At 42.8% G+C, this 18,587-nt stretch overlaps 1 protein-coding gene across 1 annotated transcript in view; it reads right to left on the bottom strand.

Annotated features, from left to right (window-relative positions):
* PLPP4 (phospholipid phosphatase 4) overlaps positions 1-18,587 on the bottom strand; it is a 745,038-nt gene that overhangs the window by 157,656 nt on the left and 568,795 nt on the right. The window contains exon 5 of the mRNA XM_078641202.1: positions 13,523-13,647. Coding sequence (XP_078497328.1) covers positions 13,523-13,647 — 125 coding nt within the window. The remainder of the gene's footprint in view (positions 1-13,522; positions 13,648-18,587) is intronic.

The raw sequence follows: 18,587 nt of genomic DNA, 5'->3' as shown, positions 1-18,587 counted from the left end.
AGTCTCAGCCACTGGCAATTGCTCGGGCTGGATTCCAGTGCATCGTTTTTCACCCACCATGCCACTCTAGACAAAGGCCCACCTTATGCAAATCAGTTCTGAGCCTGCTGCTCATGGAAATAGTCTGTCCCTAACTGCCAGATGAGGCCCCCTTGAGAAAGAACCAGAAGCATCCCCAGACAGGTTTCCTCCTGGAATGCGCCCCACACGATTGCCAGTGGCTGAGAATAGTTCAAGCATTCCATCCATCACCTTGTTGTTGTAATTGACGCTCTACGTGACACAGGTATGCCCAGACATGGGTCCTGTCGTTGCTGTGCCATAGGACTCAAGCTACATGTTGCCGGCAAGCCCCAGGGAAGGCATAACCGGTCTAGGGTTACTTGTGGTCCCTTCTAGAAGGGGGTCCTAGCTGGCTGTTCAGGAGAGCAAAATCTCCTTGTCTTTGCTTTCAAAATAGCAGCACCAGAGAGATTGTCAGATTTTCAAACCTGAGAAAACCTTTTATCAATTGGTAATAATGTATACTATTGGCCGTGATATAAATAAGTTGTAACACACTTCTGAATGAAGTATTTCCATGCACCAGAAAGCATAAGACCTTTAAGGGCAGTAACTACGGGTAAGACACATTCATTGGGGTAAGATACCATAATTAAGGTACTGCAAAAAGTACATAGTATCGGTGCGTTCTGCTCCGATGCTTTTGGCTGCACCAGGAAAAAAAATTGAGGAAATTCATGAACAGTGGCAAACAATATCACCAGACCTGGAAGGAGCAGCTGGATCCTTCCTTAAAAGCATCAAATGATTAGGTTAAAAGGTGGTAATGCTGCTACTTATGCTGAAATTTACACTAAAGTATTTTTTTAAAAGATGGATGGAAAGCTTGAATTATTCTCAGTCACAGGTAATTACTCGGGCCGCATCCTGATCTATCTTTATTTTGCACACCATGCCACCTCAGTTTGGACCCAGCCTTGACCCTGCTCCATTGGGAACAGTCTAGCCTGAACTACCAGGCCAGGTCCTCCTTAAACTGTAATACAAGGAACCCACGACAGGTGTTGCCCTAGTTAGAGCTCATCAGCCAGGTTTTGCTTGGATCCAGTGACATAGTGTGCCCAGGACCCACGTCTGGCCATACCAGTCCCAATTAGGGTGATACACTAAAGGACAGAAAAAAGGGATGGATGGAATGTTTGAATTAATCTCAGCCGATGGTAAATACTCGGACCACATCCAAGTCAGTTATTTTGCACACCATGCCACCTAAGTGTGGATCAAGCCACGTGCATATCAGTTTTCATCCTGCTGAGATTAATTCAAGCAGGGTGAGCCAAGCCAGAGCTGAGCTATGGGACCGACTTGGCTGCTAGAGTCCATGCATTAGCCAAGCCATGAAAACGTTTGCCATGTATATCATGCAATTAGAGTAACGCGAACATATGGTGCAGTCACTTCAAACAAAAAAGTGTATGTCTTTAACATGCAGCTGTGTTTCATCTTAGTACATCGGATTATATCCCTGCAAAGACGAGCATTTATCGAAAGGGATAGTTTTAAAACATGAACTTAGGAACATTAATGCTTCCTTCTCCACTCAATGCCATTAGTGATTCAAGTCTTAAGTCTTGTAGCCCAGAACACGGCCTAGATTTGTATTTTAGAAGGAGCAGCATTATATTCTATTACATCAAACATAAACGGTGGATGTACAGCGCACATCCTAAACTCAAGCATTTCAAAGTGCTCTCATATTTGATAATAAAGCAAATAGGAGGCTCTGTGAAATAAAGTATTTGCGTAGGATCACACCATTTGGATAATCCTGGAACTCAGTATTGATTCCAGGTCATCAGGCTTCACATTTTGAAATCCAGCCACCAGGTCATTCATCTGTTTAAGGATTTTTGTCTACTCACTTTTATCCAGCCTGAGGGGGACACAAAAATTCCACCATCTCAAAAATACACGACTACTAATTCAGAAGCCGGTCAAAGCATCTATTATCATCCACTTATACAATTGCAACGAAGCGGGTCATTCATAGGTAGATGTTCCAAAAAACATCTGTGGCCATCATTTGAGAATCCATGACAAAACCCACATTCTATCCCCTGAGCTTCACTCACAACAGTGACAAGCAGAATACCTTCTGTACACCTGCAATAATACACAGATCTTTATTTAGCAAATTAGGACGTCTCATATGTGGACGCAGATGACATTTATTTGCTTGAGTTTTGAATGTTATGTTACCAAAGTTTTATGGAGCGCTTATTCACTGTCCAGGCTCTTAGCACTAAGTAGGTGTGCAAAGCGCTTTCAAAATCAAATCCTCAATCCTCAATACCCATGGACGTTCAAAGAAAGACTGAGATAGCCAGATGGGAATATTTACAAAGAAAAACAACAGTTTCAGTATTATGGACATCTTGGATTCTCAGGCAACTTTGATTAGATGAGAGCAAATCCAAAGTTGAGCCTTATCAGACACAGCACTAACAAACTCACCTTCAATACCATGATATTTGACGGATTCCTGTTCCCATATATTGGTCAAGTATATAGCAGACCAGGCAGTGATGTCGGTCAAAGCAAATAGTTCAGGTCTGATGAATGAGCAGTCTTGTACATTCTCAAAATACTAGGGAATACATTATTATTGGGGGTTTTAACAAATGCTAACATGCATTAGTGGTCAATGATTTGAAGCGTGAATAGTAGTTCCTATCTTTGCGTCCCTCCATCATCAGCCAGGCCAGGAGATTTAGAGCTAAAGCATATATACGAGATAGAGAGTTGGATCTTCATGTCATGTTAAAGGTTTGGGATATTCCAATGTCTAAGGCCGGACTGGCTGACCGGGCACTGGGTGTTTATCTAGAAGGCTGAACGGTGGGGCGCTGCTTTTGTTACTAGGGGCCGGTTTTGTAGCAGTGCAGCAGTTTTAAAAGCACCACAAAGTTCCTTGTGTATTCAGCAGTTTTTGGGTAACAATAAAAGTGTCAAGATAATGCTAGTGATTAATGTACCTGCTGGAGAGAGACTGGAGTTTTGTCTAGTGGCAGTTTTGACTCACCCAAGGTAGTACACAGGGTTAGTAAGTATGCCTGCTGCAAAGAACGTGTAACATGCATATCAAAGAACAATATTTTATGTGGCTAACTCAATGGGTTACTGCTTTTGTAACAGAGATAGTTCATAAGTTACAATCGTAATCTAGCACAGTGAGCTGTGAACTGCCATCAAAGAGCTGCATGCAATTGCATGGTACAGGTTGGAAAGTTATGCTTTTTCTCAGTCTTTCATTATCCAGATGCTGCTAAAAAGGTTTGTTTGGATAGAAATAATTTCTCATTATTAAAGTCATCACTAACCACTGAGTTATGTTTTGAATCATGAGTTTGTGCTTCTGCAGATCAAACACTCTTAAAACGTGACTACCAGTATGAATGGCATGTGAATCCTACACCTTCTAGTCCCCTTTGCCATATGAAAAACATTTTATACACTGATTTAAACACTAATGATTCATTGTCTCTGTATGTGTGTGATGTAAAGTGCTCCGACACGCTACACTGTTATAAGAGGTGCAATAGAACAAATAAATACATGTGAGAGAGGGACTATGGAGAGATGAGAGGGACTGTTGGCGGGTGATAGTGAGGGAATCACTGAAGAGCCCCAAGAAAGATTGTTGTATCCTGGTGCACAGTAAGGTCATCATTTACTTTGCTTTAAAAGCTAATACAATTGAATATATAATGACAAATCTGTTGTAGAATACACCATTTCCCCCATATTTTCTTGAAGGAGAGAACCCCCAAACCCCTCCTTTGTTGTGGTCTGACTTGCTCGCTGCACTCTCTGTGCACCGTACAGGGGCTGGTACGACCAAATTTGCCACGGCTGCTTTGGGTTCCCAGTCCGGCCTTCCAATGTCCACACCAACCCTTGCAGTGGGTGCTATACTAATTTCACTATGGATAGATAATAGTATCCAGCCCTCAACCATTCAAGGCCATCCAGAAGAATCTGAAAGCTTTTCCAACTTGAATGTCATTACATCAACAAGAACCTCAGGATTTAACAGAATGATGTCCCAGATTGGTGTGATAAACAGAAGGATGTAGATATAGGAATAACCCTTTTGTAAATATTTATCTAAGATTTTATTAATCATGTTGAAATTCAGTGTTAAGTATTTGGCATCATTAACAAACTGCCTAGAGCGGTGATCGATTTAATGACAACAAATTGAAAGCTGCAGGGTGGAGAAAGCTGAAGTAGTATTTGGTCGGGATCTCAATGAATTTCAAAGCATGTATTCCTTATGAAGAAGGAGGAACTGTAAAATTAGGAGATGGTTACAGTGTTATTTATCTTCACAAAACAAAGAAGAAACTATTGAAGGGCTATGATACAAATGCTCTCATAAGACAAAAACGATGTTGCCTGCGAGTGAAGGTGTGACTGAAAAATAGTAAGACTACATTGTGGTGGAGCCTTGCAAGAAAATCTTGAATTAAAATACTAGGATATAAAGAGCATGCAAAGACATGGAGTTTAAAGCAAGCAGCACCTTAATGAAGATCCATGACCTGTGAGCACATGGAGGCTTTATAGTCATATACCAATAGACATTAACTGGAAGTTGTGAAATAGCAATGAATTTTTGAATGTCAGGAGCTCAGAATAGTGCTCATTTACTTTTCAGTGACTGTTTTGAATAATGTTGTTGTTGCTTGTTCTTGTAGGTTGGCCTAATGTATTCCCTAGAAAAGATTTGAAAAGTCACTGGGGATTAGTAGTCAAAAGGTTATTGGAAGGTTATGGTCACATTGCTGGGGCAGGAGGAGACTGGATTAGATTAGAGTGGATTTCTGTTGCCTTGTGTTGGCATGCAATATCAATTACTCTGGTTCTATGTATCCATATTTTACTGTAGCCTTTATAAGTGCAATCATATCAAACCTGCCCTCAAAGCACTCCATTGGCTGCCATTAGATTCTAGGATTAAATCCACAGCCATGTACCCTCCGGACTCACAACACCTCACCATACTTTTGTGAAAATTCTTTGTTGAACATACACCCATTTATTCAACCAACAATCATTGATAAGGATTATACATGCACACAGATCGCAGGCACAGAGGACCTAGAGCCTAGAACACATCCAGCCAATGCTAGAGATCTGAAGCCAATTACACGCAGTTCAGGAGACATTTGAAATCTGAATTGTTAAGGCTGGCCATTAACTGAACTCATAGAAGAGTGTTCATGATAGATGGATTTTATTCAAGGCTCTCTTACCCCATCTGATTAAACTTCAACTTCCTTTCTCATCAAGTTGTATTTTCCTTCTGATAAGTGCTATGAAGTAACCGAAAGGCGACACAAAGCACTTTATTTATATAAATTAGTAGGTTTTACCCACTGGGATTGTACTTCATTAGGGACTGTAGAGATGAGTGAGAAAAGGAAAGGAAAGAGATGAACACAGACATCAATCACAAAAGTCAAGGGAACATTCACAGCAGACATAATTACAGCTAAGTAAAAACCTAACAACAGGATCATGGCAAGTGCTCCAGAAGGTAAAAGTTGTTGCAAGGGCGGTTACTGAGGAAACAGACGATCTTTCATGTGCAGAAATCCCAAGCACTTTTTTAATCAAAGTTAACTTCGATCAGTGATTCCAAAACACTAGCTACTAAAACACGAACCAAAGTAAATGGATAGTGATTCTTTGCGTAATATTTCCCAACTCATAATATTCAATATAAATTCGAAGGTCCTCTCTATTCTTCCAAGGAACAAAACCAGAGGAGCTCCTGCAGGGGTAGAATAGTGTTAACGCATGTTTTCTGTGTGTGAGGTGGTCCAGCATCACATTATTTGCAAATAACTGTTTATGGGAAGAAGCCGATTAATCGAGGATCCCAAAGAAGATCTTTCTGTAAAACTAGGGAGTGCAGGCTAAGGTCCAGACAAGTATAAATGCCCGGATGTTTTCCCAGAATGCAGTGGTACAGGAGGGAGGCCTTTCAAGCCATGCTGACACCAATGCCTTCCTAGAATAGAAGCACGTGCCGCCCTCCTGCTGATTTCAATTAAATGACGTTTCCTTGCGCAGCCTTATTTCTCTGAGTAACAGAGAACAGTGAAATGAAATCCAGTATTTGTAAAGAGCACAAATACCCGAGGGTGGCAAGGCGCTGGGGTCCGTTGTGAAGATTAAGCGAGCTATTGTACAGTCACATGGTGCTGGACTAACCTGCCACTGGCACTGGGGATCAAACTCTGAACCCTGTGGTCCAGAGTAAGGCGCCCTTGTCGCTGCCCACACCTCTTCCATGTACAGATGCCACAGTGCCTAGTGACAGGAATCTGGCACTACAGCTCTGCTGACCTAAAGAACCCAATACATTTCTTACTCCTGCTCATAAACCTTCACAGCGAGACCTATAGTCGGCGGCTGTGCTTACAAGGAGACGAGAGATGGGCACGCGCAGCATGCCGGAATCGGATCAGGTTGCGCTCGTGAACACGTGCTCTGATTCCAGCAAGCTGTTCCCAGTCCACAATGGATCAGGACGCACGCACCCGCACAGCTACACACACACTCGTGCGCACACACACACACACAGACACACGCGCGCACACACACACACAGACACACACACACACACACACAGACAGACACACACACAGACACACTCGCACACACACAGACACAAGCGCACACACACACACGCACACATCCCCCGCCCATCCCACTCATCGGGCTCTTTCCGCGTGTCCCTCTCTCCCTCGGCATCCAGCGTGTCAGGCTCGGCAACAGGCGGGGCTCTCCACGAGCACGGGAGCCCCGCTAGCTGACACGCAAATCTTCCGGCTGGCTTCACGGGCACAGGAGCGCGGGGTAGGCTCCCGTCTGCTTCCTGACTTTTGCGGCCCCGCCCCGTCCCAACACAGGTTGCCTGGCTTCCTGTCCAAGCCGGGCAGCGCCGGTGAGTTTTTCAATACCTGACTTGTCTTACATTTTATGGTTTTAATTACGCTTTCCTTCGCTCTGCATCAGGCGACATCAAGACAGGTCACGACTCATGCTTATTCTTAACAGAAACCAATTCATTTTTTTTTATTCATAAAAGCTATAACCTTTTTTAACTACCATGCACTGTGTTCTGTTCTTCACCAATCTCTGTGCCCTGCTTAAAAAAAATCCTGCTTTAGGACCAGCTGTCTGAGTGGTCGCAGCATGGAAGATTAATGGAATATTTTAAAACTGCCTAGTGATTTTTTTTTTTTGGTGCAGATTTATTTAGCAAGAACTCGACCCGAAAGGTATTGGAGCGCTTTACATGAGCACCAGTGACGTTACATTTGGATGAATTACAGGTTTTTGCATTTTTACCAGGGGTCATTACCTCAGATCTCTTATTGGTTCAAGGGCCTAGTGTAACCGCAAGGGATATTTTAAAACTAACGGCAGGGTGCGTGGCTACGGTGGCTCCTCGTGTCCCCAGGCCCCGACCCCTCTAAGGGGGAAGTCAACATTTTTAGAGCGCGGTTTAATCCTTGATTCGCTCCGGAGGCGCTCTCACCGGTGACGTAACCTAAAATGACGCCTCCAACCGGCAGAATGTGAGGGGGCCCCTGAGTGTCCCGCATCTCACAGATATACCTTGACTTTCGGCGGAATGGGCCCACTTGAAGGATGTAAAGGGCCATGAAGGGTTGGGACCTGAGCATGCCGCAGCGGGCTGCGTCACACCCTTGACGCCCTTTGACCAAAGCACGCAGCCTTACGTAATCCACCAAATCATGGTAAGAACCACTATCACCCCGGAACGCTCTCTCATGCAATGCCACAGTATGGGCAGCATGGAATATTTCTGGTGTTTGTTATAGTAACTACTAGAGGCATTTCCTAGAGTTCAACTGGTTTTTGTTCCCTTTGCCAACATTAAAGCCAAACCTGGTTTCATTAACATTGAAGGTCTGCCCTGGGGCATCTGAAAGAATGCAGGATCCAGGAGTTGGCGCAGATGACCTTTTAAAGTTTGGGGCGGTCTTTGGTGCTCGAGGAAGTGGACTTGCCACGGGGAAAATGGAGTGACTTCTAAAAACGCAGCCCTGTCAAGTTTCCACCATCCATGGTTGATGTAATGCTCCAGTCCCAGTCTTTTTCATTGAATTGTGGGACTTGTGGTTTTCTTTATTCCATTATAAACAAGCATTTGCAATGCATTAGGTCTCGCATTAACAAGAATTTAAGCTATTGGCAATGCAATACCTTAAACTTTCGCAAATGCGAGACCTATTACTTGCAAATATTTGTTTTAGTAGCGCCCAGGCTGTGCTTTCCCACACGCCCCTTTCTTTAGACAAGCTGCGTCTAAAGAAAGGGGCGTGTCCCACATTAAAGTGGAACTGCAGCATAGGGGCTTTGACCCAAAAAAATTCATCTAGTTTTTTGGGGGGTAAAAGCGGATATCTATCGCCCTCACTCTATCAGCCTCACTCTATCTATCACCCTCACTCTAGCTATCTATTGCTCTATCTATCTATCTATCTATCTATCTATCTATCTATCTATCTATCTATCTATCTATCTATCTATCTATCTATCTATCTATCTATCTATCTATCTATCTATCTCACTCTATCTATCTATCTATCTATCTATCTATCTATCTATCTATCTATCTATCTATTGATCTATATATCTATCTATCTATCTATCTATCTATCTATCTATCGCCCTCACTCTATCTATTGCCCTCACTCTATCTATCTATTGCCCTCACTATCTATCACCCTCACTCGATCTATCTATCGCCCTCACTCTATCTATCGCCCTCACTCTATCTATCTATCGCCCTCACTCTATCTATCTATCGCCCTAACTCTATCTGTCTATCTGTCTATATATCACCCTCACTCTATCGCCATCACTTTATCTATCTATCTATTGCCCTCACTCTATTATCTATCACACTCACTCTATCTATCTATCGCATCACCACAGCATCACTCAGCACCACCACAGCTTCACTCAGGGGCACCACAACATCACTATGCGCTACCACAGCATCACTGGACGCCACAGCATCACTCGTCGACACCACAACATCACTCAGCGCCACCACAGCATCAATCTGTGCAACCGTTCAACAACAACTGGTTCAAATATGTTCTCTCAAAGTTTCAAGCTTTATTACAAATGTCACAAAAAGATGTTAATATTTCAACTCTGTTTTTGGATTTTTGTCAAAATAAAATACACTGAACATAATCTTCACAAAAGTTATTTACAAAAGTTTAAGCTATTGCCATTATAAATTAAAATAACTTTTATTTAAGTATTAATTATTTTTAAAAAAGCCATTGTTATTTGTAATATCAATAAATCTAAGTCACGTAAATACAACACATATTGCATTACAAATGCTATAGGTGTCACATTTACGAAAGTTAAAATTATTGGCATTGTGAATGACAAAGCTATTAATTTATTTTCAAAACCAACACATAAATACAAAATGTGTCATTTACAATAGCAATAGCTCAAACTTTCCTAAAGCGAGACCTATTGCATTGCAAATGCTTGTTCTATTTGACTAGGTTAGGTCTTGGAAAGGGACACAGAGAGAGGGAGAGAAAGAGACAACGAGAGAGAGTGATAAAGATGCACAGGGCATCTCCTACTTCAAAGTCTGATCACTCTTTACAAGCTATCGATTTTCAAGACGGATATTACTTTTCTTCTTGTGTAACCTTCCCAGAAAGAAACGATAAAAAGAAAAGATCAAAAGAAAAGATAAAAGAACAACTATATAAGTGAGAGAAAGCGGAAGCATCCTGCTAAATTCAGCAAGACGCAGAGCAAATACGCCCCGGGCAGCGACACTGCAAGCTTCCCTCACACGTGGAGGGATGAAAGCTCTTGAATTAAAGACAGCCCTGACTGATGTGCTGACTGCTCCCGCCCGCCAGGCTTTCCAAACTCAGCAACAGTTTTTGAGTTTTTGATTTCCCTATAGGAATGTCTGCATTTAACCACATATAGATTTAACATTCCTTAAACGTAGACACAAAAAAAAAAGAAATCGTCGAAGCAAACATTATCCAGCTTAAGGCATTCTTTCTTTTGTCAGCATGAAAACTGTAAGTGAGAATGGCAGGGGTGCTGAGCCAGGACCCAGGGGTATCACAGAAGCCTGAAGTCAATAAACACACAGATGGGGAGCTAGGATTAAAGTGCCACCATTTATTTCAAGACGTGCACAACCTTGTGATTAATCAAAATAAATAAATGTTCTAATGCTAAAGAAAAGGCATGTACCTTTATTAACCACTGGCATTTCTTCTGGTTCCACCACCCAATCCATCCAAATGTAGAGGAACTAGGACAGCAACGTTGGCGCCGCGGACCACCTGCCCAGACCACACTACAGTGACTGCTGTACCACCATGAGAGGAGGACTCTTATAGTGTGGCTTGTGTTATCCTGTCCGGTGCTCTTCCACTCACCCAGCTCTGTGATGTTGCCCTCAGATGTTATCTATCTAAGGGTTGTGCCTTCATGTGGTTCCAAGGCGGCTGGTGGAAGAAGGCGGCTGGGGGAGTCTAGCTTGCTAGGACCAGAATTATTTTCTGCCAATAAACTTGAAGAAGATCAACTCCATACTATCTGCCGCGTTGAATTACTACGATAAGGACTTACTTCTGACAGAGACCGCCAAGGGAGGGAGCAGACAATATTGCAAATGTAAAAATGATTCTCATTAACATGCTGAGAACAACTACCTCGCATATAAGTATGATGAGGTATGTGTGTGTTGCTGATGAAAATGTGCTTTTGAATTGGCGTTACAATCCCAGTGCCTACACTGCAAGTAATGCCACCACTGGAGAGACGGTCATTGGTGGATATTTTGGCAGAGACAGCTCTTTAAGGTAGCTCCTTTGGAGATAGATACAAACATTTTGGTGAAATCTCCTGACTGAGTGGGAACTCAAAATATTGCAAATTTTCCTCAGCTTCCCATGTTGTGGTAAAATCACAATGTCTGACAGACAATCAAAACACCAAATGAGTCCATTAATGTTTTTTTTTGGATTTGATGTACGCTCTTTCTTCAAGTGCACTGGTCTTCTGTGTATCCTTGCCACTGGTGTCAATCAAGTATGGCAAACTTTGCTGACAGAAGTTAATTTCAATAGACCTCAGTTCAAAACTCCCACACTCTGAGCCTTTCAAGCACCTAAAGCAAGGAAACCCGGTGAGAGGAATGAATAGCCAATTCTGTATTTTTAGTGCAATAAAATGCACAGCTTGAACTTTGGAATTTAGAGAGCGAAGCTCCCCTCTAAAGATTGTCCACTGTGCCACTACCAGTGGCAAGCCTTTGGGGAAGATTCTACATGAATCCACTCTACTAGGAGAACTCAGCCCATGACTGGCAATGCACGTGATGCTGTGAGGTAGGCCAGTGGACTCAAAGCCTGGGCGGCAAATTAGTAAACAGAATACAGCAGCTGCTGACGAAAGGTCAAAGGGAGAGTCTGCTTCCACATAATGAGATGTGAGGAGTGGCACACAAGAGGTATGGAAACTGCAGTGAATGGAGGGCTCTAGGACCCAGGGGATATCCCTGAGCAAAAGTTGAGCATCAACTTGTCAACAGGCATGTGCACACTTCAGCTCTGTACTGGCCCAAAAAAACATCTTTAGATCAGGCACCAAAGATGCATGGGCAGGGTCAGATGCTGGGTAGGGGCAGTGGGTACCATAGAATGAAAAACAAGCATTGGTAATGCATCAGTTTCACCTATGGAATGAATGAAGAGCTGTTTTCATCAATCATCGTCCGAGAGAAGGAAAGAACTCTGTGACAGATGAAGCGCTTTGACGCCTGGTCAGAGGTAGTAAGCGCTATATAAATGCAATTACAATACAATACAATAATACAGGATTGGAGAGGATGAGGTGCAGCTGGCAGAGCAGCTAAATCAAGGGCTGGGGATCCCGGTTTGAGTCTCGGCGGTGCTATACAACATCTTGTGATTCTATGCAAATCACTTAATCTCTCCGGTGATAAAATGTTCTATAAATATGCTGCAATAGTAAAAGGCAAACCTTTATGAAAATATAGTTCCACCAAAGCGGATGATAACAGTATTTCGGCAGAGAGAATGTGATAAGAGAAGCAGGAGGAACAAGCATAGGTAAATGCTGAAAAATATGCTACAGCCAATAGAAATGGAGGAAAGGTAGGTGGTACACACAGGAACCAATGAGAAACCAGGAAAGGGAGGAGGCAAGTCCCTTTTATGTTTGTGTTATAAACAATAGATTTCTCAAGCACAGCGCAAGCGCTGTGCACGCAAAATCTAAAAAGGAAGTGGAAGGAAGGGAAAGTCACTGCGCCATACTCACATAATTAGGTCCCATGGTATATATGTAGAGCCGCGCTAATGAGTGAGAGAGGACACCTGATGCTGTTTGGCACTTCCATGCTTCAGGCCTTACATTTTGAAGATTCGAAGCAATGCATTGCCTCTACTGCTGTTTATGCATCATTCAATACCGAGACATAAAAACAAGAGGCATAGAAAGCTACTGAGAATATTTTCACTACAATTTGAATTCTGAGCTTGGTGAAGACAATGGAAAGGTGTGTTCGTGTGGGCAGGGTGCCTGGAACATTGAAGCAATGATGGGGACATAAAGCTGGAAGAGATTTAACACCAGAGAACCAGATTGCTGACAAATGAATTGGGCACTGGGGAACAGAAGCAAAAATTATTCAACTACATAAAAAATACATCCATGCTTTCATTAGTCAGTGCCTGGTTGAAAAGCAAGCAAAAGACACACAGATAATGGACAGAATGCAGAGTAAATCAAACATTCTGCCCCAGTCAATAGATCTGGGTTGAATCCATCATCGTGCTTTAGCTCACTTTGCCACCCCAGTTTGGACCCAGCCATATGCAAATCATTCTTGACTCTGTGCCTGAGACCAGTCCTGCCCGAACTGCCAAGCCAGTTTCTCCCTGGACCAGAAACAAGCATTCTAGGACCGGTTTCCGGGCCTCACCATTCATCAGCCAGGTTTCTTGAAAAGCAAAGCAGAGCATGAACTAAAGTGAACTGTGCTGCAGCTACTCCACGTTAGTTGGAAATTGCGCTTATGGAAGCACAAGGCAAAAAAGAAAGGCTATAGCCGTGTTCTTGTTCTCTTTATTTATTGATTTGGATGTGATGTAATTCCGTCAATTTCAGGACACACTGGTTATCAGAAAGAGAAACAGAGGCATCCCCAGTGACTCAAAGAGGCTCTATCTAGCCCAGGGAAATGTGCTCTATCCATTCATGGATACATCGTGCCTGACCGTGGTCACCCCACCACCCATGCCACAGGTTGTTCACGCTCGGGTAGAAGTAAGGAAAGGAGTAAAGCAAAGAGGCGAGTACCAAGAGCAGAAGAGGCACTTACAGGAGGAGTGGATGCTGGGAAAGCTCTTCCGGCCCTCGGACACCAGGTCCGCCTCGCCTGTGCAGTGCATCTCCGAGTTCATCACTCCATCCGGGAAGCAGCGGTAAAAGAAATCCGGCCGCGGCCTGAAAAGAAGGCAGCAATGTATCATGAGCAAAGATATCCAAAGTGACATGAGCATACAGCAAGACTGATAACAACCTACTAAAAGAAACTACCGGCCTGCAACGGGTGTGGTGTCCACCCAAGCAAAGGTGGAATGGTTTATTAATGTGGCAGACGCCCGAGATGGTATCCCAGGTGGTAATTCGCAAGAATCTGTAATTTGTTTGCACGCTATATTTAGTTAGGTTGCTTAGCCATGATAAAGCATGTTATAATCAAACAGGAAATGGTTTATAGAACAGTAAAAACAAAAAACACAGTAGAGGAAATCTTACCAGCACCTCATTTTAAGTGGGATGCTCGTAAACACTGCGGTTTTAAGTGTTTCTAGATTTCCAATTACGTTTTCCTCTGTTATCCTTCACCACCATGGCGTTATTACCATTATTAAACCAGCAAGCCTGTGATAATGACAAACTCAGCCACATCGAATTTTCGTATTGTAGTCGAATATTGACATAAACCTCTACAAAGAAGATTTCATCGCCACTCTACTGGAACGAGCTAATATAAACGAGTTGTGATGTGTGAAATCCTCGGCTTGAGCCAGAATCAAATATGAAAAGACGCACCTTGTTGCTTAAGCAGTAAAGAGAAAAGCCAGCTTTTTATATTTCTTTTCCTTTGAATATTCCCTCCGTGACACTTATAATGATTTGTGTGCCTGCTACAGTCAACATTTATTTGACATTTCTATGACCAAAGAACTTCATCCGAACGAGAATGACAAAAAGCATCTAACATGGGCTGGAGGAAGAAGGTGGTGGTGTTAAAATATATTTTATGTGTAGCAGATATGGAATAATGTAGCTCCTGCATTAAATCACAACGATATAGCAAACCTCTGAGGAGTTGCATGGCCATGTCGAGGAACAAGGCCGAAGGCTGGGTTGTGAAACTCCGAGTTCAGTTTAGTGAACTATGAAATGTAGAAAAGTGAGTTTCACCACACTTCATGCTATGGTCAGTGCCAAACAGGGGCATGCTTTTTATGCAACCCCTTTGCAAAGGCTGACTAACATATTTTTTTGTGTGGGGAGAGTTTTGTATAGGCGCATCTCATATTTCAGCTACTTTAGAGTGCTATAGATAAGAACCTGGAAGTTGTGAAGATATGGGATGTCAGAGTCTAATGGACAGCAGAAGCTACATCCCGCTTATACACAGTTATGGACAGTGCAGAGCACTTCAATTTTGAGACCTTTCCTGAAACGCATGTAATATGGCTTTGTCCACAGACTTGGGTTGAATGTCTTCCACAAAATGGAACCGAAGTCTCCCAGCAATCTTCCTCTTTGCTTAGCCATTTGAAACATTTCTGAGTGACACGGTTGGCTATTGTCAAGTGCTGGTTTTTGTTGGGGCAAAATGGAGATCTGTTTTTGGAGATTTCTTGGTGCTGTTCCCTAGTAAGCTTTGTGAATGGTAGAGAGGACTTTGAACTTGATCCGTGCTTCCTCTGGGAGGTTATGGAGCACTTTAAGGCTGTTTGATATGTTTAATGTTTGCATATTCGTATATATAGCAATAGGTTGCCTGCCTGATTGTTGAACATTGTAGCATATGAGGGTGCTTTCCCTCAGATAATCTGCATGACAGTCATATCACTCATTGTGCCCAGATGCGGGGTCAGTGACGGTGTTGTCCTCAAGACTACATGAGGCAAATGAAGCATAACCAAATACCTCAAGACTCCCCTAGGTGGACATTAAAACCACAAGCAATCACTCTTTTCACAATCTATATACTTTCACACATTTTATAAAATGCACCACAATTGAATACCACAGAAGTATTGACAAATATATATGGTTTTAATCTTACTGAGATAAAAAAAATCCTTAAAATCAATCACTATAAAAACATACGCACATCAAGACCACATATACAAAATAAAAAAGGAAGATGTTTTAATGCAACAAAATTAGGGGCCGATTATGATAGCGGTTTTCCCGCATCCTCCAGGCCGGCGGAAGCCACCGCCGGCCCGGAGGATGTGGGAAAACCGCTGCGGAGCCTCAAAAGACCCACCGCCAAATTAGGTTGGCGGTGGGTCTGGGATTCCATCCGCAGCTTTCTGCCGCGGTCACCTTCCGACCGCGGCGGAAAAGCTCTAACATGGCTGGCGGTGTCTATCAGACACCGCCAGCCATATTAGGATGGTGTGAATGACATGCTTTTCCGCGGCGGCTTTTCCGCCGTGGAAAAGCATATGGAGTTTCACTTCAGGGGCCAGTTGCGGGCCCCCTGGGTGAAGGGAGGGTGGGGGGTGCACATGGGGGGTACCTATGGTACACCCCTGCATTTGCGTGCACAAAGCAGCAGGCACTGCGCGGTGCCTGCCGCTTTGTGCATGCAAATGCGATGCATGCATTTTTGACATTGCGGCGGGTGCAGCTTGAAGCTGCCCCCGCCGCAATGTTAAAGATAGAGGATGTGACCGCCACCCTGGCGGTCACATCTTAATTGCACAGGAGGGAACGCCGCAGCACATGCGGACGTTCCCTCCTACTCTGGGCTCGCGGACGGACGCAAGTCCGTCCGCGATTGTAATGTGCCCCTTAGTCTTTCAAAAAATACACTACTACATATTATATCACTAGATGTCCACGAATTGAATCAGTAACATATAAAGACCAGCAATGCACTATAGATCGTGCCTTTAACTTTCGTCAAATGAAGCATAATACAGTCTGCATCACTTTCTGACTTTTGTAACTCGATTTTTCAGACATCATGTCATCAAAGGCTCTGGCTTTGAAATTTTCGAACTCAAAAACATTGTGGTTCCTTTTTTCCAACATTGCAGACACCTTCTTCTTGCACCCACAATTTATCCCATTATAGAAAGAAATAAAACATTTTGCTTTAAACAATTTAAGCAAGAGAATGAAACCAATTGAACACATTAACACAGTTGAACACATTAACACAATAATTCATGAGATTAAAATAGAGTATCAAATGTTAACCTCCGAAACATTCTCCCTCCTTTTTAACATTTTCACACTTCTTGCATTATACTCTTTAAACTCACACTCTTCTTCACTTGCACTACATACATTTTTTTTTTATTTTGAGCAGTAGGTTGAACAATTGCTCTTAAATACTTAAGTTACAAAACTCCCAGAATCTTCAGTGAAGTGTTGAAGTTCAAAAAATATGGAGCTACAAACTCTCTATTGTGGAAAGCACTAGAAAAAGCATTACAAGATAATAACTATGAGAGTGACAATAGGATCCACTCTATGCAACAGATTAAGTTAAATATGTTCAGAACTAATGATCCTTAAGATTCACGATACTAATATTTTTCTCTAACAAATTTGAATATAGATTCTAGCTATAATTACCTACATCTATTCCTATGTGGTAACTTCACATCTATTATATTATTGTGTATAGAGGTTAACTCAACTTGTAGTGGTGAAATCAAACACAGCAAAAGGCCAACTAGAATTATTAATATAACTAGGGATGAAATGTCATCAAAACGTTGCAGCACCTTCGACTGCCACTAGCCATCTTCTACTAAATAAATATAAAAATGAGATAGGACACCCAAATTCTAAAAAGGTAGAACATCAGGATTCAATCTTTAAAATACTTTAGATTATTTAGTTAATGGAATTTAGGAAACCCTGCTACCTTCGTCTAGATACCTAAGGCACAAAACAAAAATCAATTAGAGAGATGTTCTTGTGTGTTTCAAAATTTCCACTCAACCACATTTTTATTGAGTTCAAGGTGGTGCTTCAGGTTCCTCTTTGAAAATGAACTGAAGGCATTTTGTCAAATCATAGACCGCCACACCTGATTCATCTGCAGAGAGTAAAGATAGATAAGTCATTCAAGTGATGCATTTTTCTGTTGGGCTCTTGTTGGACCAAGCTCTTTTTGCAGAGTGTGCGAAATTTCAATCAATCAATCAGGGGTTTATATAGCGTGCTACTCACCCGTGAGAGTCTCAAGCCACTGGGGGGGGGGCGGGTGCGGCTCCGGATTAGATGTGGGGGAGCAGGACTGAAGGTAGGGAGTCGAGAATGGGGGCTGTGACGGGGCGGGGCCGCAGGGACGGCAGCGGCGGGAGAAAACGCCGAACCTGAAACGTGAAGAAAAGGAACCCAAGAACAACAATGCACATAAGTATCAGGGCACACGTAATTAGATAGCGCTTAGGGGACCAAGTGGGATACTCGATGGGGAAAAATTACTGCACAATGCACAAAAAAATCAGGGCGCAAGCTATGAAATACGCTTAGGAGCCCAGCAGGGCACTCGGATGATAAATGTACCGTAGCGCGAGAGCGGAGAGCTGCAGGCGCGAACACTGGTGGGAAGGAGGTCTCTGGATGCGGTGCTTAACACGCGAAGCTGCTGGGGAGAGTGCTGACCTGGACCGGAGGTTTAGGTGGTCAGATTGGTTGACAGGGGTCTGAGCCCTGGTGTATACAGTATTTGTGCAACACTTTAACAGTAATAAAGTAAAAGCACCACACAAAAAGGATCCTACACCAGGTTCGAAAAATAGAATTTTCTGAAATAAATAAAACAAGATCAAAACAAAAAAAATCCACCCAATAGAATCACAGGTATGCTCAGTCCTCCCAAGATGTACAGCGTAGGGGTTTTGCACAGACGAGGAGAGGATTCCACAGAGTCTTTAGGCATCTCCATGAAATTCCGCATAGTGGCAGTCCGTCAACTCCACCCACTCTTAGTCACAATTTGCGAATTCTACACGGTAGAAATTGCAAATTGCGACCGAGATTTAGGAATCGCAAATTGGGGTATTTAGGAAATGCAATTACCATCAACTTCAAGTCGATGATAACCATGTGCAAAATAAAAAATGCATTAAAAATGAATTTTTAAAATTTTGACATGAAGAGCACATGTT

The sequence above is a fragment of the Lissotriton helveticus genome, chromosome 5_1 (genome assembly GCF_964261635.1).
Source record: "Lissotriton helveticus chromosome 5_1, aLisHel1.1, whole genome shotgun sequence".
In the NCBI taxonomy this organism is placed as follows: Eukaryota; Metazoa; Chordata; class Amphibia; order Caudata; family Salamandridae; genus Lissotriton; species Lissotriton helveticus.
The sequence above is the reverse complement of the archived record's forward strand: the minus strand, read 5'-3'. Positions and strand labels throughout refer to the sequence as shown.